The sequence below is a fragment of the Gopherus flavomarginatus genome, chromosome 4 (assembly GCF_025201925.1).
Source record: "Gopherus flavomarginatus isolate rGopFla2 chromosome 4, rGopFla2.mat.asm, whole genome shotgun sequence".
NCBI lineage: Eukaryota > Metazoa > Chordata > Testudines > Testudinidae > Gopherus > Gopherus flavomarginatus.
This window is the reverse complement of record NC_066620.1, coordinates 131,053,567-131,078,573: the sequence shown is the minus strand read 5'-3', so window position 1 is coordinate 131,078,573 and position 25,007 is coordinate 131,053,567. Positions and strand designations below refer to the sequence as shown.

General features: G+C 44.6%; 1 protein-coding gene across 4 annotated transcripts in view; it reads right to left on the bottom strand.

Annotated features, from left to right (window-relative positions):
• Positions 1 to 9,588: 9,588 nt before the first annotated feature.
• The window catches only part of FYN (FYN proto-oncogene, Src family tyrosine kinase), a 181,574-nt gene continuing 166,155 nt past the window's right edge, over positions 9,589 to 25,007 (bottom strand). For all 4 annotated transcript variants that reach the window (XM_050949697.1, XM_050949698.1, XM_050949699.1 and 1 more), the window contains 2 exons: positions 20,827 to 20,958; positions 9,589 to 11,165 (listed from right to left, as the gene is read on the bottom strand). In XM_050949697.1, coding sequence (XP_050805654.1) covers positions 10,957 to 11,165; positions 20,827 to 20,958 — 341 coding nt within the window. In that variant the 3' untranslated portion in view covers positions 9,589 to 10,956. The remainder of the gene's footprint in view (positions 11,166 to 20,826; positions 20,959 to 25,007) is intronic.

Sequence of the window (25,007 nt, the reverse complement as noted above, 5' to 3'; positions counted from 1 at the left end):
CGCGGCTGTGGTAAGTAGACCTTGGCTAGATTGGAGTCCAGGGTAGCTCCTATGAAGTCTAACCTCTGTGTGGGAACCAGAGTGGATTTCTCCATATTGATCATCAGGCCTAGTCATGCGAATAGGTCCTTGATGATGCCCACATGCTGGGTGACTTGTGTCTCGGAGGCTCCTTGGATGAGCCAATCATCCAGATACGGAAAAACGTGTATCCGACGTCGGCGGAGATATGCGGCGACTATGGCCACACACTTTGTAAATACCCTTGGGGCTGTAGAAAGGCCAAAAGGGCAGGACCGTAAACGGGAAGTGCTGACGGTCGGCTACGAAGTGAAGGTACCTCCTGTGCGGAGGAAAAATGGTGATGCGAAAGTATGCGTCCTTCATATCGAGGGCAGCATACCAGTCTCCAGGATCCAAGGACGGGATAATGGTCCCCAGGGATACTATGCGGAACTTCAACTTTATCATAAACTGGTTGAGTCCTCGCAGGTCTAGGATAGGTCTGAGACCTCCCTTCGACTTGGGGATTAGGAAATAATGGGAGTAAAACCCCATGCCCTTTTCGTCCTTTGGTACCTCCTCTAATTGCTCCCGTGGTGAGGAGCGTCCGCACCTCTTGCAAGAGGAATTGCTCGTGAGAGAGGTCCCTGAAGAGGGACAGAGTTGGAGGATGGGAGGGCGGGGTTGAAACAAAATTGGAGGTGGTATCCATATTCCACCGTGCGTAGGACCCAGAGATCTGAGGTTAACTGGGACCACGCCGGGAGGAAGTAGGAGAGACGGTTGGAGAAGGGAGGAAAAGGATCCTGGCCTGTAACTGGTACGCCGTCCTCGGGCGCACCTTCAAAAGTTGGACTTTGGTCCTGCTGGTGGTTTCGAGGGACCTTGGTTTTGGCCCCCTTGGGGTTCTGACTGGTGTCTACGCCCACCTCGTCCGCGCCGCCTGCCAAAGTCTTGTCTGTGTCTAGGCACAAAGTGAGCCTGGGGACGGAAAGGCCTTCGTTGGGTCACCGGCGTATGCATGCCTAGAGAATGCATGATGACCCTATTGTCCTTCAGGCTTTGCAGTCTAGGGTCAGTCTTTTCCAAGAAAAGACCTTTACCATCAAACGGCAAGGCCTTGAAGGTATACTGCAGCTCTGGTGGGAGGTTGGAAACCTGCAGCCATGAGATGCGTCTTATGGCAACACCCGAGGCCAGAGTCCTGGCTGCTGAGTCGGCTGCATCTAGTGAGGCCTGGAGGGAAGTTCTGGCCACATTTTTCCCTTCCTCCAAGAAGGCAGCGAACTCTTGGTGGGAGTCTTGAGGGAGTAGCTCCATAAACCTACCCACCTCCACCCAGGTGTTGTAATTATAGCAGCTGAGCAGGGCTTGTTGATTTGCCACCCGGAGCTGTAGGGTGCCTGCCGAGTACACTTTGCGGTCGAGCAGGTCCATTCACCTAGTCTCTTTCGACTTCGGGGCTGGTGCCTGTTGGCCATGGTGCTCCCTCTCATTAACGGGCTGAACGACTAGTGAGCAGGGAGGAGGATGGACATACAAATACTTGTACCCCCTAGAGGGTACCATGTATTTACGCTTGACTCACCTGGCCGCAGGAGGGATAGAGGCTGGAGATTGCCATATACTGTCGGCATTGGCTTGGATGGTCCGAATAAATGGTAGGGCCACTCTGGTGGGGGTATCCACTGACAGAATGCTCACTACTGGGTCCTCTATCTCTGGGACCTCCTCCACCTGGAGGTTCATATTGAGTGCTACCCTCCTGAGGACGTCCTGATGGGCTCTCAGGTCGATTGGAGGAGGGCCCGAGGAGAATGTTCCTGCCACCGCCTCATCTGGAGAAGAGGAAGAGGAGATGCCGGGGACGAGCGGGTCCTGTGTGGCCTCTTGCTCTTGGGCAACCTCATGCTCCAGTGGGACCGGGGAGATCGGTGGGTGGACTGGCGCTTCCTCCGTACCAGCTGGAGGGGGATGGCTAGCTGTTGCCTCTGGCACTCGGTGCTCTGATGGGGCAGAGCGAGATGGAACTACTGGAGCATCTTGGGCCTGGTGGTACGCCCAAGGTGTCCAGAAGGACCACTGATGTGGGCTTTGGTCCTGGGTCTGGGCCTCCTGAAAGACTCTGGTGGGCACATCCGAATCGCGGTCCTGAGCATAAGAGCTGTCCGTGTGGGACGACACTGAAGTGTGTCTGGATGGCCATGGAGGAGCAGAGAAGCCCTGGGCAGAGTTCCTGTCTCTAGCGGACCTTGCTCTACTCGGCACCGGAGACCGGTACCGGGAACGAGATCGGGACCTGCGACCGGAGCGGTGCTGGGAGGTTGACCGAGATCTCGAGGCTTGACGTTGGGAGCGGCTACGGGAGTCACGGTGCCTGGAACAGTGCTGGGAGCTAGAACGGTGCTGAGAGTAGCGGGCCGGCAAACGGGATACTGACCAGTGCTGCGAGTGTGACCGGTACCAAGGAGGAGAATGGTGCCGGGACTGCGAGCGGCATTGGGAGCGGGAGCGCCGTCGGGACCTAGAACGTCTGCGGGACCATGATCATGAATGGTGCCTGTCCGCTGTGCCGACGGAAGGTGGTCTTATCAAGGCCGACTTGCCTATAGAGTGTATTACCCGCACCGGCAGTGCTGGGGGTAGAGGCAGCGTCGACTCTGTCATGGCCATCAGATCCCTTGCCACTGAGAACGTCTCCGGTGTGAATGGGATAGTAACCTCTACCGCGGCTCGCGCCGGGGAGCTAACAGGCTCCGGACTCGACGGCCCTTGTGGGACTGGAATCGATGGTGCCGACGTTGTCGGTGCCACGGCGGGTGTCGGCGCCGGGCGATCCAACTTAGACGGGCTCTCTGGCTGCGGTGCAGGCAGCACAGAAGCAGCAGGAGTCTTAAGTCTTTCTTGATCTCGGGGAGAGGGAGCGGTGTGGAGCCGACTTCGGTGCCGGTGACGGCTGGTGCCAAGAAGCCTTGGCAGTACCGGCGAGGTCCGGTGCCAAGGAGGTGCTTCTGCCCGCCGACTGACCAGCGCTCGGTGCCAAAGGCGGAGGGGTGAAAGCCGCCTCCATGAGGAGCTGTTTAAGTCTGAAGTCCCGCTCCTTTTTTGTTCGTGGCTTGAAAGCCTTGCAAATGTGACACTTAGTTGTCAGGTCCGATTCCCCAAGGCACTTCAGACAGGAGTTGTGTGGATCTCCTGTCAGCATCGGCTTGCGACAGGCTGAACACGGTTTGAAACCCGGTGAACCGGGCATGGGCCCTGGCACCGGGTGCGGGGAAGGGGCTAATCTCGGAACCCCTCTTAACTATATTACACTAACTATGCTATAAACAGATAAACTAAGTATAACTATATAAAAAGTTTACAACTATCTACACAATAATGAACGAGAGAACGACGAGTAGTTAGGGAAGTGGAGGTCAGCTAAGCTGCACTTCACTGTTCCAGCGACCGACATGGGCGGTAAGAAGGGACTGAGGGGTGGCTGGGTCGGCAGGGGTATATATCCAGTGCCATAGCAGCGCCACTCCAGGGGGCGCCCAGCCGACCCACCGAGTGTTGCTAGGGTAAAAAAGTCTTCCGACGAATGTGCATGCGACACACACACACCTAATTGGAATCGATATGAGCAAGCACTCGAAGAAGAACCAATACCTTCATTCAAGCTTCAAATGATGCCCTCTCTGGTCCTGGGCACGTCACTTATGCTTTCTGCTTAAATGTTCCTACTTGTAAATCTGATCTGCCTTAGGTAGCGCCAATGGCAGAGTCAGATAATTAAACACGTTTGTAAACGCCAGCTGTGCACTAATATTCACCAGAACACACAAAACCTTTAGGTGTTGGGTGCCTAATGACCCCCAATGCCCTGCTTGTTTGCACAGTTACCACCATCTTAAAAAGTTTGCAAGGGACAATTATGCCCAGACCCCACCACAAGCTGCACTTTTATAGCAGGGGGGTTTGGTAGGGACAAAATTGGGGCCAAAGTTCCCCCTCCTCTCATTAATTCACTATGTAAATTTAGTTGACTAGGTCTGAGGCATATATAAAAAAAATCACTTTGCTCAATTTCCCCCGAATCTTCAGACTGAGCCTGTACAGAATAGCGCACCGTGGTGGTCTGAAGTTTGTTATATTTCTTGGCAAGGCAGCAAAATATTTGGCAAGCCTGTCCAGTAATAATATATTTAGTCAATTGTATTGCTATGTCAGTGCACTCTTCCCATCTTAAACCCTCCTGCCCCCCAGTAAATGTATAACTTACTGTTACATGGACTTAAGATGCTGATTCGGCAAAGAGGCTGGATGCTTAACTTTAAGCAAATGAGAAGCCTCCATTGATATGAGACTGCTCACATGCTTAGAGTGAAGGGTGTGCTAGAGGGCTCAGCACCTTGCAGGACTGAGCCTGCAGGACACAGACACATCCTTTCCACATGTGGAGCTGTAGAGTGGAAGGAAGCGGCATTAGATTTGGATTTAGTCCCTATGCCTCCGAAAGGGGAAGTGGAGAGTAGCATACACAGTCATTCTTTTTAAAATCTCTCTCTATTTTAAAACTAACCTCACACTCTTAATATACTCATGTCATCAGTTTGGAGTCTCTTGCGAGTATTCTTACCCCTCCCAATGAAAGAAAGAGGGCTAGTGCTCTATTAAGCCAAAATCTGCTTTATTTGATAAGCCAGACCTGGCAAGAGAGCACTGCCATAGATCTTACTGTATGCTGACTATTGGAATACAAGTCATTCATGCTTTCACTCCCAACGTAATTTAGAGATCCTACAATCAAGAGGAGTGAGGACACAATCAGAATCTCTCTCTAGAGAGAGCATGAGCCAGAGGTTGGGGCCTGACAGATACTTCCCAAGAGAGGAGAAAGAGAAAAACAAACAATTTTCTCCAAAGGAGAAAAAATCTACATATTAAATCAGACCTGTTTAAAATACTGTTTAGGAAAGTTACAGACAAAACTAAGATAAAAGTGAAGTTCAGCCACACAGGCTGCAGCAGCCCCTCAGCACCATCTGAGCCCTTAGCCCCCAATTCTGAGCTGCTTTGAGTCACCTTTCAGTTCTGGGCCCAACTGGGGGCCCCATGGCTGCTTAACATAAGCACAGACACTTGTAGAATAGCTGGAGCATTCTGGCCACACAGTCCTCACGCCACCCCCACCCAGGGTGCACCCTGTAGGCCCTTTGTATCAGCTCTACCCCACCCAGGGATCATTCCTGAGGTGGTATTTCCTGACTGGAGGAAACAGATGGTATAATGAGGCTGGAAGACAGCCTAAAATTGGGGCTTAGTCACAGACATGCGTAGAATTGAAGTGGTCCATAGGCCTTTGGAAAGGCCTGCTGCCCAGGGGTGAGTCCCAGCTTCAGTGAGCCAGGTTGTACTTTTGTTAGTGAGCCATGTTTCTTAAAATGAAAAGTATGTGCCAGGCCTTTAAGGATCTTGTGAGCAGAAGTGATGAACCGTTCAGCAAACTGCACCAAGAGCTACAAATGTGCATCGTACATGGAGGCTGAGAGCAGGGGCTCAGCAGCAACACTGACAACATGAAAGAGCAAACCAGAGCCTTCACCTCGTCTGTGACCTTCTCTTTGTTGCTGAGGGGAGGGGGGGATAATCTTATTCTTTTGACCTTTGCTCTTTTCACCATTTGCCGGGGCTTAAAACTGAATTATTCCAGAAAATGGGCAGAATGATCAATTCCCCCTCCTGCACCCATACGGCTAAGAGTCGTTCAGATTTAGAAAGCACTTTCCCATAGTGAGTCACACTTGCCGTTTCCTGCCTTGTCTAAATAATATTCTAGTTAAACAGAGGAGACTGATACATTCTGGTATGAAAAACTGGAGCACAGACCGACCAACATTGTCATAATATGATTACATGAATCCCTGGCTGGAGTTAAACACATTGATCCTGCAAGCACAGCTGGTGCTGCAACCTTTAAATCTGTCTGTAAATGACATGTTGTACTTTCAACACAGCCTGCAAGCTAGTGACCCATTTTTTTTCCCAGAAGGGCAGTCTCCAAATCTACCCTCTTTTCTCCTCTGTTTGCTCCTCCCTGCACACCCATGCCACAGGCCCCAAACTGCAGTTACTCTCCATGGATGGCTGGATGTGCCTCCCTCAGAAGTCTGCTTATATTGCTCTTTGCATTAGCAGAATAGGTTACTATACATCAACCCACCACTACACTGCAGGAGCAGAGCATGCCGCTACCACAACTCTTCTAACCCTCTGTTGTTCTAGGGACAAGAATCAAACACATACACCTCTACCTCGATATAACGCTGTCCTCAGGAGCCAAAAAATCTTATCATGTTATAGGTGAAACTGCGTTATATCGAACTTGCATTGATTCACCGGGGCATGCAGCCCCACCCTCCTGGAGCGTGGCTTTACCGTGTTATATCTGAATTCATGTTATATTGGGTTGTTATATCAGGGTAGAGGTGTAAGTACTTGGACACAAAAATTAGAGTTTACTCTGTGAGACTGTCCTCCCTCTAATCAGTTATTCTTCAGAGTCCATTTTTATGTCTTACAAGTAATTGTTCTCTTGTTTTTCCTAGGTTGAATTTCTCGGAGAAAGGGGAAGAATAGGAAGGAATTGATTAGTGTATTTACTGCTTTGAATTTTTACCAACAGCCTCTACTTTGTCTAACACAAATTTGATTTTTTTGGTCACTTGCACATATTTTTGCCCACAGATGCAGAGTCTGGTTTGAAGCTCCTTGGAAAAACCAAGTGACTATTCTATACAGAAATCCTTGCCCCACTCAGGTCAATGAAGAAATTCCCATTGCCTTCAATGGTGCCAGGATTTCACCTCATATATTCACTAGAATCCCTTCCCCTCGGTTTGGCTGTGAAAATTTCCAGGGTAACTAGACCTGAGGATTTAGACAGGTGAGACCAAACATCCAATACAGGTAAAATCACATCTAACATCTGAACCTGCTTTAGTTTGTACAGCTAAACTGTCTCTCTTCCTAAATTAAGATCGTACGGCGGCCTGTTCCAACTAACACTACAGAAATCCTTTCAGTGGTGAATTCCCTGCACATTAATTAATCACTGGGCATTATAATTGCTTTCTAATGGGACTGGAGAAATGCTACGTGATTCCAGAGTTACAAACAACCTCTAATTATTCTTTTAAGATGGATAGTCCCCTTCCTGTCATGACCTGAGAAAAAGGTAAACTTCCTTCCACCTATACTGTTTGTAACGAACACTCTCTAAAACCCCTCTTAATGGTTGATGAGTACAGTACACATATTAAAAGAGGAGTCACTGTGTGATAGCAGCTCTTGTAGACTTCCACCGTATCTTGTTTTTAAATTCTAGGTCCCAATAAATATTTATACTAACTTAATTATTGCAGAGTCTGAGTGCAGGACAGTTATGTACTAAACCAACAAAAAGTAGGCAGTCCTCCATTTACTTTGTAGGTATGGTGGGTCCATCTTCTTGGCCCTACACTACTTTCAAATTTGTGTACTCCACTAGAGACACCCACATGGGAGGAATAGTCTCCATTTCCAACTTTTTAGATCCATCAGTTAACCAGTTTTTAATCTAATCAATACAGGATATATTGATTTTCTATAGTGCTAATTTTTTTTACAATTCAGAACTTTACGTGGGACTAGGTCAAATGCATTACAGAAGCCTAAGTATGTTATGTCAACATCTTTATCAACTAAACGTATGATTTCATCAAAACACAGAAAAAGTTTGTTCGACAATACCTATTTCCCACAGAATCATGTTTATTGGCATTAATCATGTTAACATCCCTTAATTCTTTACTGTGTCCCATAACAGCCATTCCATAAGGTTTCCCTGGTTTGATGTCATGCTAACTGGATCATATAGTTATCCAGGTCATCCTAATTATCCTTTCAAAATACTGGCACATTGTTTTTTTCCCCCATACTCTAGAACTTTCCTAATGTTCCAAGATTTGTTAAAAATCAGCATTAATGGTTCAGAGACTTCCTCGGCCAAGTCTTTTAATACTCTTGGATGCAGGCTCTCTGATCCTGCAGATTTTAAAACATTGACTAGTGAAAAAGTGTGATTTTTAAAAATTTATTGGTGTTCCTTTCCAGAAGTTTCAGAACAGTTCTGTGTCTGTCAGTGCCCACTAAAGGATTTTTATTAATTTGTAACATAAATGTCACCAGCTTGTTTAAATATGTTGCTAATACTTGCTTTGTTTCATGGAGGTAGGAGAGTTTTGTTTTGTTTTAATACTAGCAAGCAGAAGAAGAATGGCTACCAGACGAAAATGTCTGAATTTCTCAATTAGCAACTGCAACAGTCTGCATAGAAGTTATGTAGCAGAGTCCAACGTGGTGCTCATGGCTTGGCAAGTAGCCCAAGTGACAAACCTAAGAGTTAAAAATTAAAACCAAAACCAAAAATAAACAAAACATTTGTTTCCAACTGGAAATGCATACAAAATCCTAGCCATTCCCAGTGCATGAATCCCATCCTGTGTGCATGTATTGGGTACCACAGCTAATAGCACCATATCCTTAAAAAGAACAGGAAACAAACAGGAAAATGCTTCGTTGTACTTAGTTTGTTAATTGGGGAGCACTATTTAGGATTTGCCTGTGTCAGCAATCAACTGTATCAGAACTCATTGTGCTTTGGCCAGCGTATCAAGATCATTTTTAACCTTATTTTAAAGAACTCAGCTCTGTAGGTTTTAAGGGTGGTGGTGACTGAGGGAGAAGGGTGAACATAACTCATTTGGGCAGATTTCAATGATGAGACAATCCTAAAAATATTCTGTCACCTTGATTATTCAATTGTTAGAAGGCTAGAAATATCACATGCACAATACACGTTACATTAATACTGCTACAGTTTTTGTGGCAATCACAGCCAAAGTTTTGAGCAATTTTTTTTCACAGAACATTAGCTTGTTTGATAGAAAGCAACACTGCTGTACAGTTTTATACACCAATAAAGGCTAGATTTGAGAGCTGCTTCTTTGAAAGAAACCTTTCAGTCAATGATCAGTACTGCAAACACTGAACAGCTCATTCCCTGTATTTCACCAGATTATTGCTTTACTAGCATAGTAATTGAAAGAAGGCCTATTAAATTAATATGTGAATATTTAGAATATGACTATACAACCTAAGATAAAATATTAAACAATAAAAATTGCATTTTGACCATCAAAATGTATTACTTGACTAAACACAGTTTCAACATTCTTATGCAGTAATAAGACTAATGTTGATCCATTTGTCTATGCATAAAACAACCTTTTCCTGTGACACTTACATGCCCAAATATTAATGATGAAATCAAGAGAGCTATTCTAGAATAAATAGCTCTTCCGAACACAGAACTGTGAAATACTCTACATGTTCACCCATCCTTGACATTGAACTCCAGCTGTTTTGAACCATATTAGCTTTGTAGTTTGGACAATGATACCAACAAACAAATGGCCAAGTACACCCCCTATTAAAGGTGATGCCAAAATGGTATTTTCCCCTTCTTCTCTCCATGATTTAAACAAAAGAACAAATATCCAAAGGTAAAATGCTCTCTTTTAATTACTAAATTAAGAAAGTTAAACAGTTTTAAAATGTAAACTTGCAAATAAATCATAACAAAATGTAATTAAGACTTTAAAATTTGCAACTCAGTATTAAAAACTCAATAGAAATAGAAAGGAATTGTTTTTGGTTAAATGTAAGTCATTCAAGGCTGGTACAAATAGACAGCTGAAAAAGTAATACTTTGTTCTGTGCATCCCCCATGAAATGTAAAGAAGTGCATAGTAATTCCACTGGAGAACTCGCAGACATATAGAAAGTAATTTCATTAGCAGTACAGGACATTTAACACACTTATTTTACAATGGGCAATGTTACACATAAAACAGAAAATCCTAGTTGCATGATAAAGAGTTTAGTAGGTGGACATGACTAAAATGCTATGGTTTTAAGATCATTTGAATGTGGTTACAATGTTTATTAAATAAAAGTTTTTGAAACATTTCAGTATACATGTTTTGATACAAGAACTTGCAGTTTCAATCTTCCAGTTCAAAAGGTGATGGTGTGGTTTTTCTTAATTTAAGTATGTTCATTTTAACTTGAGGAACAAATTATAACACGCTTGTCAAAGATTGGAAACATTACTGTAAATATAGCACATGATTCCTGAAAGAGCAAAGTTACAACCATCTACAGGTACATAGTCAAACAAAAAGTGCAATCCAATTGAAAAAAATTCATGCTTGGCAAATGCCAAAAATTAGATCACTAGCTTTCAGAATCTTACCAGTTTACACATGTTATGTTCTGGGTACTTCTGCATCAGCCTGGCTCATTCAATCTGAAATGAGTTTCCTCTGCAACAGAACCCATATACTATATGTACAGGTATGTATATATATTATATTATATTTATATATATAAAAAAAGCAAAAAACAAACACCTGTCCTGATTCTTTTTTGTTAAAATGTGAAAAAAAAAAGTTTTAAACAAAGAGGCCACTTTTGGAAAATAATACTTTGAACTGAATTGGGAGGAGACCAGTTAAAATCACATAGGTTTCGCATTCTTTAAAAAGGAAAGCACTAGGATCAGTTATTGGCACTAAGTTACTATTTACACTGAACAGAGGTTTTGCAGTTTACATAACATCAATACAATGCAGTTTCTGAGTCTCTGACTAAGAAAAAACAAGTGTTTTTCTCCTTGTCATAGAGGACATTCAGATTATTAGGACAAGTGGTCATGGACAAGTTCTGTAGAAGTTCTCAACTTCAGGCTCATGTGCATTCTGGTGCTGGAAGATGCTGCACTTTGGCGAAGCCGGTCACTGAGTTGGAAGCTAATGGGGGGCCGGGGAGGACACCTGTTAATGACAGTCTGTGTAGAACAGGAATTTACAGGTTGTCACCAGGTTGGTACTGGGGTTCTGTTGCAGTAAAGTAGTCTTCAAGGAAACCCTGCAAATATTCAAAAGTTGGACGTTCTTCTGGGTCTTTTTTCCAGCAGTGGATCATAAGCTCATGCAGGGAGCTGGGACAGTCCTGAGGACATGGCATCCTATAACCACGTTCTACCTGTTCCAAGACTTCACGGTTATTCATACCTACAAAGAGGCAATGTGAAATGGTCTCTGTTAAAATACATAGACTTTATGTATAATACATACACTTTTCTCAAGCTTATTCAGTCCTTTTTGTAAAATAAAAAACAAAAACAAACAGTTCCAGCTTTATAACTATTCCAGTATAAACTGGATCCATTTTCTTCCTAAGCAATGAACTTATCTAAACCACAGATCAGTAAAACGCTGCTCTGAGGAATATCCCTATATCCACTCCATTGACTTCAAATGAATTGTCATGAGTGTAACAAAGGGCAGACTGTGGTGATGTGTCAATAGATAGTTATGCAATTGTCTGTGAAAAGGTTTGTTTACAGTTGTTACAGCCTTTTGGTATGCAGAGTTTTTTTTTTCCTAACCAGAATCCTAAAAGTTTTTAAAAAATAAGAAAATTGACTTTTATAAAGGCTCAATTTGAGCCTGAATTTAAAAAAAATATTTTAGTACTTGCTAGAAATGATATGGGCAGAATTCAATAAGAATATAAACAACACTGCTTTTAGACTATCAGATATCACTGATAGCATCTCTAATATTTGTACCGAAGTTTGTTATTGGTGACCTATAGCCCCTTGTTCTGCATCTGACTTTGTTCATCTTGTGCTACTTGATATTAACTGCAGAACTTGCTTTGACTGAAAACTGTAATGGTTACATATGGGAGTGCAGTTTTAAGGGTATGGGTTAGTGCCAGTGTAGTTTCGAACACACAGCAGTGTTCCTTCTATTACTTCTTATCCAAAAGAGAACAAGTTTGTTCTGATGGAGGAGATGGGTAAAATATAAAAAACAACCCTGCTCGCAAGGAGACCAACTCTCCCTGTAGAGAGAGAGCTCTTCCATGATCCCACTCCTCGAGCTATGAGATATATTCCCCACTATGTGTTCCACTGCCAGACATCCGCCTTCCTTATCTGTGCCTTGGCTCTCCATTTTTTCTCCCCAACAACAGATCATTCACCCTAACTAGCTAAAACATATTAGCAACCTTCACTTCAGCTTAACTAAATTCTTTGATTCTCTTCTTGTTTTTTTAATAATTTAAAGGAAAAAATCCAGTACCTCTGCCATATAGAAGTATTTACCAGAATATATATACATTAATAACACCTTAAATGGTAGCTTGGATTCTGGCTTACTAGTACTGTAACAAGTTTTCTGCCAAGCCATACCTGCAGACTTAGTATCCTTAACCCCGTGGGTCCTGCTGAGAAACTCTGTAGGCATCTCAGACTCTAAACACACTAGGCCAGCCAGACTTTTAGCATATCTTAAAAGTCTGCCACATACCAAATGGAGATCCAGATGAGCCTCATTTGTCAACATGCAACTTCCAAAATACATCCCACCAGTTTTTGAAAATGGCAAAAACCCCAGTGCTCTGCAAGCCCTTCACCAGAAACCAAAGGTGAAGTTTCTAGGTCTCACTGTTTTTGAGACACACCATCAGAGCAGTGAAAATCTGTCATGCAAGCAAAGTGTCCGTAAGTATTTGTTTCATGCCACCAATGTACAATGTACATAATACACAAAAGCATAAAGGCAGCTCTTGTCTCAAAGAGATTACAATTGATGAGACAGGCACGTAAAAGGTGGTATGCCCTGGGAAATACAGAAGCTGGATGACAAGCTCCTCTAATTTTTCAAACTCTCATCTTTGAATCAGCTGGGTCAAGTCACCTCATATTTTAGTGTAAAAATCTCTTCAGTGCTTCTTGTCCCTCACAGGCTCAATTATTCTTTCAGCCTTGAATAAAGAAGGTGCCAGACATAGGTAAAAAAATATTGTTTGTTTACATTCTAGAATTTTTATGTTGGCTGGGTCCCTTCACATGCCAGGCAAGTACAACACAGATAGAAGGAGCACCATCACCACCAACTTTCCTCCCAAATGTAAATTAATTAGCATTTTGTTATTCTGGGATATTAGTTCAGTATTTTTATCCAGTGTATTATTTTATGCAGGCCAGTACATGGGGAAACTAGATAGCAGACTATATGCTGTAAGGAAAAGCCTAAGGAAAGAGTGAGGGAGGGGAAGGAGAAACAGTTCTCAACCTCCCTCTCTCCCTTTTTTTAACACGTGGGAAAGATTAACAAATTCCATGTACTGTGCTAACTGGAAACATATTGACATTCTGCCTCCATCCCAGAAAATCCAGCTATAAAATAATGAATCTGGCTATTGCTAGTCATCCTAGTGTTAGCCAGAAGAATTCTTCTCACAAAGTCTGAGACTCATTCAAGCTACCCCTGGCATTCATTTCGGAAATTCATATCTCCGCCAATAGCTACAGAATCCATACTTATCCAATCAACTTTACTGTGTTTCAAATGAAATGAGCTATCAATTTAAAAGGGACAGTGCCAAGATAAAAAATCATCTTTGAATCCATCTGTATTACTAGGTAGATACTTGATTTACTGGAATCACTTAGAGCATTACGTTTATTTTGTACTTCTTATGCTGTTTGTTTACTTTCCTACAGACTTTTTAATAGGATAAGTGAATCTAGATAGGGCAGTTTCACTGTTTCTTCTACATTAGCACAAGGCTGTTGTATTTCCATTTCTAACAAAGCAGAATATTTAAATGGTTTGTACAGTTCACTTCTCATCTATAAAAATCCAACCTTTTACTTTACTTAAACACATACAGTCAGTTGTATTTGTAGGTTTCTAAACCCTTTACAAGTTCTCTCTTACAAAATGTATGTCTGGGAAATAAACTGCTCAATAACATCCTATTTTAGGCAGCAGAAATTTCACTGTCCTGGATTTCAGCCGCATTCAAACTTTTTCTAGAACTAGCATTTGGGCCAGCGAAAATATCTGCACTTACGTTCTAAAAAACAATTTTTCTATTAGCTCCTGATTCCACCATAGGAGTGAGAAAACACACTCCGTTACTGGTGAAGGATGTTGCCATTTTAAGACCTCACATCTCTTTCCTGTCTCAGGTTATTAAGAGATTTGCATGTGAATCACTAAAGCTGCTGGGAAGCTATACAAATCTGGTGCCCAAAGCTATACAGACCAGAAACAGAGACGCTCTCCCATCTGGTTTACCTAGAAAAGCCTGGACAGAGTCTCTCACTCCTAATCACTCTCCTTTATTTTGGGGGAAAAGGGGCAGAGTGTCATAAATGAGATTTAAAAGCTCAGTTCTGGCCTGTAGAGAAGTCCCGCTAGCAAACAAAGGGCTTGTCTACACTGGCACTTTACAGCGCTGCAACTTTCTTGCTCAGGAGTGTGAAAAAACTCCGCCCTGAGTGCTGCAAGTTTCAGCGCTGTGAAGTGCCAGTGTAGAGAGTGCACCAGCGCTGGGAGCCGTGCTCCCAGCACTGGTAGCTACGTCCCTCATGGAGGTGGGTCTTTTTTTTTTTTTTTTTTTTTTTTTTTTTTAAGAGTGCTGGGAGAGCTGTCTCCCACCGCTCTGCTGCGACTACAGAAGCCATGTTAAAGCGCTGCTGCAGCAGTGCTTTAATCTTGCCAGTGAAGACGTGCCCAAACTGAGGAAGAGTGCTGCAGGCTGTCTTCCAAGGACTCCCTTGTCAGCCCTGGAGCAGAAGGCAGGATTGAGGGGGAGGGGCATGCATGCTACAGAGACTGCGGACAGCACTCTGGGAACAGGTTTCTGTAACTTAGCCCCCTTGGGCTGTCTAAATTTCAGCCTCTTTAGCCTAAATCAGGAGGGTGCAGTGATGGCTTTATGCTAGTTTACTCCCCTACTCCTTTTCCCTGGGCTGAGTTTTGTGCTGCATCTTTTAAAGATACAGCACATAATCACACTCTAAATTAAACTGGGATATTTCAAGACACCCATGATTTGTTATACCTTTTCCACAGGTTAATTTAGGTTTCTCTTCCTATGTAGCTTTTACTATGCTGATCCAAAGGGTATCTCCCTTAAGTAAAAGCTTCCCCAGTTCTTGCAGTATACAGTCATGCTGCCTCCTCTGCATGAATTATTTCCCTGTCCTATAGAGCCACCCTCTTCGCCTTCACATTCCTTCACTATACGTTTCTTCTGAGCTACCCACAGCAAGTGAGTTCTATGTATAGCTGTAACACAACCAAACCTCAAAATCAACCCCATAGCTAATTTCTCACATACCTTTTGCGTCTTTTAGACTGTGTTTAGCATCAATGCACTTGGTACTGTACAATACACAAAGTAAAGCTGTCCCTACCTTGACAATTTTCGTCTAAGGCTATGCCTTCACTACCATGGAATAACTAACCCACATAAACTCACTGCTGTAACATCTTGTGGAAACAAGGCACTTGAGTTCTACTGTGTGGTACAGTAGGTGAGGTCAACCACAGATGTGAGGAAAAGTGCTGACCTTACCTAGCTACCTAATGGTAAAGACTACAGTGCCTTGTCTCTACTAGGGTTTTACAGCAGGATAGCTAACGCACGTTAGTAAAAAAGCAGCTTCTTTGCAGTGAAGACACAGCTGTACCCTAAAATCATCAGGGTAGGAACTGTTTATTTGGGGTACTGTAAAGTACCCAACTGATTATTGACTCTACATAAACAATAAGGATCTCTCTCTGCTTCATTTGAGATACTGCAGGTTTGTAGGCTGAACTGGGTGTTGACCTCCAGTGGTAGACATTTATGAAGCCAGCTCCTTAGTCCCTGGCTTCAATATTTCTTTTTCTCTAGGTGCTCAAAAAACAACCAAACTAGAGAAGAACATCTGGATTGCATGTATTTCATACCCTTGTTTACTATATCAAAAATATATATCGGGGTCGGCAACCTTTCAGAAGAGGTGTGCTGAGCAGGGCCGCCCAGAGGCGGGGGGCAAGAGGGGCAATTTGCCCCAGACCCCGGGCTCCGCAGGGGCCCCCACGAGTTTTTCGGGGCCCCTGGAGTGGGGTCCTTCACTCGCTCGGGGGCCCCAGAAAACTCTTGCGGGGCCGGGCCCCGGAGCTTCTTCCGCTCCCAGTCTTCGCTGGCGGGGGAGTCCTTCTGCTCCGGGGCGGAAGGACCCCCCGCCATCGCATTACCACCGAAGCGGAACCTGCCGCCGAAGTGCAACCTGGTCTTCGGCGGTAATTCGGCGGCGAGGGGCCCTTTCGTTCAGGGACCTGCCGCCGAAGTGCCCCGAAGACCCGCGGTGGGGGCCCCCCGCTGCCGAATTACTGCCGAAGAGCAGGCTGCACTTCGGCGGCGGGTCCCGCTTCGGCGGTAATTCACCGGCGGGGGGCCCCCGCTGCGGGTCTTCGGGGCACTTCAGCGGCGGGTCCCAGAAAGGAAGGGCCCCCCGCCGCCGAACAGGGCCGGCTCTAGACATTTTGCCGTGCGGGGGCCCCCTGCCGGTCCCATGGCTCTAGTGGGCCTCCCGCAGGCATGGCTGTGGAGGGTCCGCTGGTCCCGTGGCTCCAGTAGACCTCCCGCAGACGTGCAGGCACACCTGTGGGAGGTCTACTGGAGCCGCCTGCCGCGGACGGCCCCAGACCCCCGGAATCCTCTGGGCGGCCCTGGCGCCAAGTCATCATTTATTCACTCTAATTTAAGGTTTTGCGTGCCAGTAATACATTTTAACGTTTTTAGAAGGTCTCTTTCTATAAGTCTATAATATATAACTAAACCATTGTTGTATGTAAAGTAAATAAGTTTTTAAAAATGCTTAGCTTCATTTAAAATTAAATTAATATGCAGAGCCCCCCGGACGGGTGGCCAGGACCCAGGCAGTGTGAGTGCCATTGAAAATCAGTTCGCGTGCCGCCTTCGGCACACATGCCATAGGTTACCTACTCCTAATATATATTGAAGTACCTCTGCAAGAGAAATGCAAATACCAATTCAAACAACTGTATGCTTCAAAGCCAATGTTCTTAGTCAAGGAATTGTGTATATTTATCTGTAAAACGTGATGCCACAATCACTAAGTAGTATTTGTTAGCTAAAGGTGAAGTACAGTAAATTGTATCATGATGTTTTAATCCTTCACAGGATATCTTTTTTCCAAGTGTTATTAAAGGGTTTGAGAAATATGTTTAAATTGCATTTAACTCTGTACAACATAGGAATAAATTTGGCCAACAACTAAGAAAAACTGACTATTCCCTCAAATGAATCTGAAACCCTTACATATGCTATGGGTCAGATTTTAAGAAAATATCCTCTAACAGGCAGAGACATTCTCATGTGCTGATAGCATTCAGCACAAAAACGGAGTAGCTGTCAACTTTGGCTGTGTGAATGAGGGTCCAAATTTGGAGGCAATTTTTAAAGAGGCTCATCAAGAAGGCCAACTTTCAGTTTTACAAAAACAAAAACAGTTGTCATCTTTGGAAGATGAAACTCAGGCTCAGTCAGCAAAGTTGACAGGCAGACTGGATAAGAGTTCCAGCTCTGGCGCACCTCTGGACCTCATTCTTCGCTCTGTTACACCAGCATAAAAACCAGGGTAACTCCACAGCAGTCAGTGGAGCTGCACCAGAGTAAAACCAGTGTAAGAGTGAAGGATCAGGCTAATTTATTCTCACATGCTCAAGCTAATATTTATCTAGCCACACTCCAAGGGGGACAACCACTGGAAAGGCCAAGAAAGAGGCAGCACCACACTTTGAAACCCTCAAGAGGGAAGAAAATGATCTGTTTTTAAAAATGGTTTATGTAATCATTTCCTATGTATTTTTTTTCCTAAAGCAGAAATAATTCTCCTGGGATTAGCCAATATTTTCAAGAACCACTTTGAACATTTTGAGCTAACAGCCAAATGACTGACTCTTCCTCACAATGAACAGTATCTTATGACGCAAACAGTCCCACTGAAATCCATGGAAGAGTGCCTGTGGATATGTAATTAGTACTATTTGCCGTAAAATGTGGTTGCACAATTGGGCCCTCAGCCTTTGTAAACAGAGCTTTGCTATTTTCCAAAGGCCATGCTCGGATGGAATTCTGTACAGGATTTGATGGCACTGTGGTAGATACTTCTCTAAGTCGAGCATGTACCTATGCTGCCATTCCATGCATGAACATACTAACAGCAATTTTAACACCAGAAAGCAGGACAGGCAAGGCAGATGTGCTTGTTCAGTGTAGTTGGAATGTGTGGCTGCGCTGCCTGATAAGCAACATTTAGACAATAATCCTGCTGTACAACAGCCAAAGAATTGTAGTCTCCTAGTTCTCAACTGTGGTAAAGAGAAGATTAAGATCCAAGGGGAATCTGGGTAAAGCAAAAACAGTAAAACTAAAAATAAGTTGATATTCATTTTGGCTTTGGTTCTCTGATACCCCATGCAGTTTTTATTTCCCTCTCATGTACTAATAGCGACTAATATTGTTGAAGTTGCTTACTTCAAGCCCCCGTCTTCTAAAGGGTTAAAGAGAGCTCCAGTAAATGAACTGAACATTGCAGCCCATCTGTTAAGAAATCACGCTTCTGCTGGCAGGGATTTCTAGGGCTGGGCTGTAAGGTTTAATTGTGAGCCTTGACATCCCTTGAATCTCTGCCTCCTTTTCATCCCAGTGTCTGAGGCTCACAGCTTCGCCTCCTTCACACCCAAAACGGAGCACCGAGGTGCTTGATTTGCAGACTGAGGGAGAGAGAATGCCATACTTCTCATTCATATCCACAATATTTCCCCATCCTCTGTCTGTCTTCCTTTTTCTGCTCTATGTTGTGCCTTCCGCCTTTTACTCAAACAAAACAAGATTATAAAATAATCCCTTTGCCCCAGGTATTCAATGGCATGGTATCTCTGCAGGCAGACCTGTAAGTGCACACCTGGCAAACAATCCACAGACATATCATCTCTTGTAGCACATTTCAAGTGAGGGTGTTTTCTTTTTTCCAGTCCTCAAGACTACAAGCAGCAGTGTCCGTAGACTGTATCCTTCACTCTCTTCAAAAGCTACTGTTTGATATACAGCTCTGACCGCTTTGATAATTACAGAAATTGACTCTGCAGCATCACACAGATTGGTCTAACATCCTTTCAGTTATAACCTACTAGCAGTCTGTTATATCATACAAAACCCATGCAGTGATAAGCTTTACCAGTGCTTAACTATTTGGATAAGTCTTAAGGAAAAATACAAAGGGTCTAGACATTCTAGTTTTCTCATTTCACAGACTGTATTCACAATGTTAAGGAAAGAAGGGATTTATTCTCCATGAAGTGCACTGTTGTCACCATTCCCTTCCCCCTGACATGAACACCTCTGTCCTTTAGAACAGGAATGGGCAAACTATGGCCTGCGGGCTGAATCTGGCCCATCAGGGCTTTGGATCCAGCCCGCAGGATTGCCACCCCCGTGACACTGCGGGCCCCAGGCCACTCCCGGAAGCAGACGGCACCACGTCCCTAGGGAAGGGGGTAAGGTAAGAGGGCTCCGTGCGCTGCCCTTGCCTGCAGGCACCACCCCTGGAGCTTCCTTTGGCCAGGAACAGGGGACCGTGGCCAATGGGAGTTTCGGGGGAGGTACTCTAAGGCAAGGGCAGCGCGCGGAGCCCTCTGCCCCCACAGGGGCCGCAGAGATGTGATGCTGGCCGCTTCTGGGAGCGGAGCTGCGCGCTGCTGCCCCCCCGGAGCCACTCTAGGTAAGCAACAGTGGGCCGGAGCCTGCACCTCGAACCCCTCCTGCATCCTGCACCCCAACTCCCTGCCCTGAGCCTCCTCCCACATCCTGCACCCCAACCCCCTGCCCTGAGCTCCCTCCCACACCCCAACCCCCCGCCCTGAGCCCCCTCCCACACTCCACACCCCTCCTGCACCCCAAACCCGTCCTGAGCCCCCCATACTCCCCTCACCCCTCCTGTGCCCCAACTCCATGCCTTGAACTCCTTCCTGAACACCGCACCCTCCCCCCCCACAGCCCTGCACTCCCTTCCGCACCCCAACTTCCAGCCACAGCCCTATGCTCATGGCCCTGTATGCAATTTCCCCACCCAGATGTGGCCCTTGGGCCAAAAAGTTTGCCCACTCCTGCTGTAGAAGTTGTTAGAGTGAAACTGTCCCTTCTGAAAACATGCACAAGCACGTCCATTCATCTCTAATGTAAGTATCACTCCATGGCAGGGTTTCAAAAAGAAAGTAACAGGCCCTCACTTTCCCCTCCCTAGAGAATTTAACCCATTTGTGAATCTGCACTGGATTGGTACCTACATGTCACATGAATAATTTCTTTCACTTCCATCCGTTTTTATACTTAGGATTGAGATTTAGAAGTATTTTAAAAGAGATTTGGCAATGTCAGGTATCAAAGCTGGTACAACTAGACTGATATATAAATGGATAAATCCATTCTGTATCTTATCTACTGGTGTTAAAAAAAAATTGAATGCAAATGCTACTGTGACTTATTTGGGCTAAAATACAGTATTTTACATTGTCTTTACTATTTTGCTGAAAAAATGATTAATTTAATTGATATTAATAAAAATAAATCAGAATGAAGGTAGGTTAGATTTACTGTCTGGACACCACGCTTAAAATGGTGAATACATTTGGGCCCCAAATTAGGAAAGTATTTAGGCATACGCACAACTTCAAGCATGTGAGTATAATCCCATCTGAATTCAATGGAACTACTCTTGTGTAAAGTTATGAATGTACTTAAGAACCTTCCTCAACGGAGACCTAGATTAGTATTATCGACGGCTTTTATTACCTGGGTATGGCACTCTCCCTTTTGTTACAAGCTCTGTGAGTAATATTCCAAACGACCATACGTCTGATTTTATTGTGAACCTTCCATACAATGCTGCTTCTGGCGCAGTCCATTTAATGGGGAACTTTGCACCTAACGAAAGAAACAAATGAGTTATGATCAAGAAGTGGGCAGTACAGAAGTAACAAATGACGGTTTCATTCTGTTGGTGCTGTAACAGTCAAAGTACTGCATACAGATATTAGCAAACAACTCAGTGGAATATGGTCAAGGCTGTAATGTGTGATTCACAGGAAGTAGGGTGGGTAGAATTGTGAAGGGAAGGCTTAAGAGGGCCTTGTGGGATCACAGAATCATAGAAGATTAGGTCTGAAGAGACCTCAGGAGGTCATCTAGTACAACCCCCTGCTCAAAGCAGGACCAACCCCAACTAAATCATCCCAACCAGGGCTTTGTCAAACTGGGCCTTAAAAACCTCTAAGGATGGAGATTCCACCACCTCCCTAGGTAACCCATTCCAGTGCTTCACCACCTTCCTAGTGAAATAGTGTTTCCTAATATCCAACCTAGACCTCCCCCACTGCAACTTGAGACCATTAATCCTTGTTCTATCATCTGCCACCACTGAGAACAGCCGAGCTCAGTTCTCTTTGGAAACCCCCTTCAGATAGTTGAAGGCTGCTATCAAATCTCCCCCCTCACTCTTCTCTTCTGCAGACTAAATAAGCCCAGTTCCCTCAGCCTCTCCTTGTAAGTCATGTGGCCCAGCCCCTTAACCATTTTTGCTGCCCTCCAATGGACTCTAATTTTTCCACATCCTTTCTGTAGTGGGGGGCCCAAAACTGGATGCAATACTCCAGATGTGGCCTCACCAGTCCCGAATAGAAGGGAATAATCACTTCCCTTGGTCTGCTGGCAATGCTCCTACTAATGCAACCCAATATGCCGTTAGTCTTCTTGACAACAAGGGCACACTGCTGACTCATATCCAGCTTCTCATCCACTTAATCTGCAGGTCCTTTTCTGCAGAACTGCTGCTTAGCCAGTCGGTCCCCAGCATATAGCAGTGCATGGAATTCTTCCATCCTAAGCGCAGGACTCTGCACTTGTCCTTCTTAAACCTCATCAGATTTCTTTTGGCCCAATCCTCTAATTTGTTTAGGTCACTCTGGACCCCATCCCTCCCCTCCAGCGTATCTACCTCTCCCCCTAGCTTAGTGTCATCTGCGAACTTGCTGAGGTGCAATCCATCCCATCATCCGGATCATTAATAAAGATGTTGAACAAAACCGGCCCCAGGACCGACCCCTGGGGCACTCTGCTTGATACCGGCTGCCAACTAGATATTGAGCCATTGATCACCACCCGTTGAACCTGATAATCTAGCCAGCTTTCTATCCACTTTATATTCCATTCATCCAATCCATACCTCTTCAACTTGTTGGCAAGAATACTGTGGGAAACAGTATCAAAAGCTTTGCTAAAGTCAAGGTATATCACATCCACAGCTTTCTCTATATCCACAGAGCCAGTTATCTCATCATAGAAGGCAATCAGGTTGGTCAGGCATGATGTGCCCTTGGTGAATCCATGTGGACTGTTCCTGATCACCTTCCTCTCCTCCAAGTGCTTCAAAATGGTTTCCTTGAGGACCTGCTCCATGATTTTTCCAGGGACTGAGGTGAGGCTCTCTCTCTCTCTCGCTCTCTCAAAGTCCCTGTTAGCATGTTTCTCTCAGAGAAACATTGTCAAAAATTTAAACTCAACATTGAGGTTTTACAAAAAAGAAATTTTAAAAACCAATAGAAACTTGTGTGCATGTTTTCAATTAAAATTTCCCTGCAGCATTCGCAACCCAAACATTGCTACGCCATGCTCCTGCATGACAACAGAAGTGAAATTTATTAGAAAAACACCTTTCTAGCTTCACTGTCCAAAGGGAGAAAAATATAAACAAACAGTAAACCATACATTAAAAAAAATGTAATATGTTACTACATGCCAGGATTTAAAAAAAAAAAAAATACTGCAAATGAAGTTTCTTTGGATGTGATGTCAGGACAGAATTTTGACCTGTGATTTATCTCTCGACAGTGTCCTTTTACATTCCCTGAACTGAAAAGTCTGTAGTGATGTGCAGTTCTAATGTGTTCATCCATCATCATAGCATGTAGGAGCCAATGGTGGCAGCAAGGTTGATTTTTCCCTTTATTAGTGAGTAAAATAATGGGTCTTTAAACATTGATATATTTGCTTTTCCAATCATTAAAACATTTTTCTACAAAAATGGTGAAGTGTTTTTTAAAAAAAATCTTACAGTAATAATTAAGTGGCATTTACCTTCTTCTGATTCCTAGTGGCAAACATCCTCAAATTGTGAAACATATTGAATTAGTGAGAATTGTTAGTGTTTGCTCATAGAAGTTGTTTAGCTTTAAAAAGATTAATGAAAATCACAACTTTGACAAATGACTTCTAGGTAGTTAATTTACTGCACTGTTTACAGTAATTTGCTAATACTGTTTTGTTATCTCATGCAGTGATCAGTGCCTTGAATTTTCTCCTGTTCTAAGCAATATGACTTGAGCTCAGAATACAAAGTAGACAAAGTAAATCTTGAGTTCCCCTTAATTGGTAAAATGCCAGACATTATTTAAATATATTGTAGGAATAATCTTAAACTCAAGACCTGAATTATTTACAAATTAATACATACTGCTGAAGCAAATGGAACACAGGTTGAGTTGCTTAGGTAAGTCTTGCCAAACTTAAAGACACAGGCCAACATTTTCAAATATGGGTGCACTGCATTAGTGTAGAGGGCCATGATGCAGTGTATGACAATGCCTAGCCTGCAATCACAGTGAGAGTGTGAAGTGTTTGCTGTACATCACCTTTGTAAGAAGCTGTAAGTGGACAATGTGTTTTTATAGGTGGCTAAGGGGTTGCAACACCAAAATGGTGCAGTGTAGACAAGCCTTCTGAGAGCAAGGGGGTGGCTGATCAGCTGTGCTGGCCAAGGCCTGGCCTCCCTTTTACAGTGAAAAGCAGACTTAACTGCCACTGCTAAATGCACTCCTTCCAATGCCTGCCTATGCCTCACATGGGTACAATGCCTCAAGACACTACAGTTCAGATGCCATCCCGGCACAGCTTTGGATCTACAAACTGTAACGGAGCCCACAGATTGCAATACATTATTTAAAGTCACAGGCAGGGCTAAGACAGTACATTAAACTAGCCACATTCATGCTGTGAACAAACGATGTCAGATAAAATACACATTACTGACAAATGTGCTAAGAAGTCTCATGGGCTAAATCCTCATCTGGCATAATTTGGTTTATTTCCACTGGTGTGAATGGAACTATGCAGATTTATATCGGGGGGGAGGGGTCTGACTCAGTGGTTCCTGCTGGAACTGTAAGCACTGTGTTTATTAAAAGCTAACAAATCTGTAACGTGACTGACAAACCAATCACTATCTAAATATATTAGGTCAGCACAGCCTGTCCTTACCCAGAAGTCAGGTCTGAATTGATTGCTTTTATCTCCACTTATCAGTTTCTGAATTAATTCTGTGTGAGAGCAGCAATTCTTGTCTGGCTGTGCTGCTTACATCATGGCCTTCAGACAAACAGCTAGCTCACTGGAGTCAGTGCAAGGAAATAAAGTCCATCACACACATGGATTCTTAGGCCAGTGACCCTACTAAAAAGGATATTAATAACAGTCACAGGCCTGCACAGCCATCCCTAGCCATTTGGATGCCCCACGCCTCCCTCCCCCAGGGTCTGGGAGGCAGGAGCTGTGGAGAGCCACTTTTGGGGGCCCCACAGGCCCAGAGTGGCCCAGGGGATCAGTAGGGGGCTAGGAGCAGCCTGCTCTGCTTCCCTCGCCCCAGCCTCTGCTTCCTGCCGGAGCGGTCCTTTCCCCAACCCGAGCGACATGGCTGGAGCCGGGGCAAGGGAAGCGGAGCAGGCTGGGGCCGGGCTGCTCCACTTCCTGCCACTGCCAGTGAGTGCAGGGTCACTGGGGGAAGAGGTGGAATGGGGGCGAGTTGGGGGCAGAGTAGGGGGGAAGGGTAAGAGGCAGAGTAGAGGGAGTTGTCTCTCCCCCACCCCCACAGGACGGCCCTGCACCTTGCGGGGGGGGCGAGGGGGGGGGGGAGGGCAGCTGAG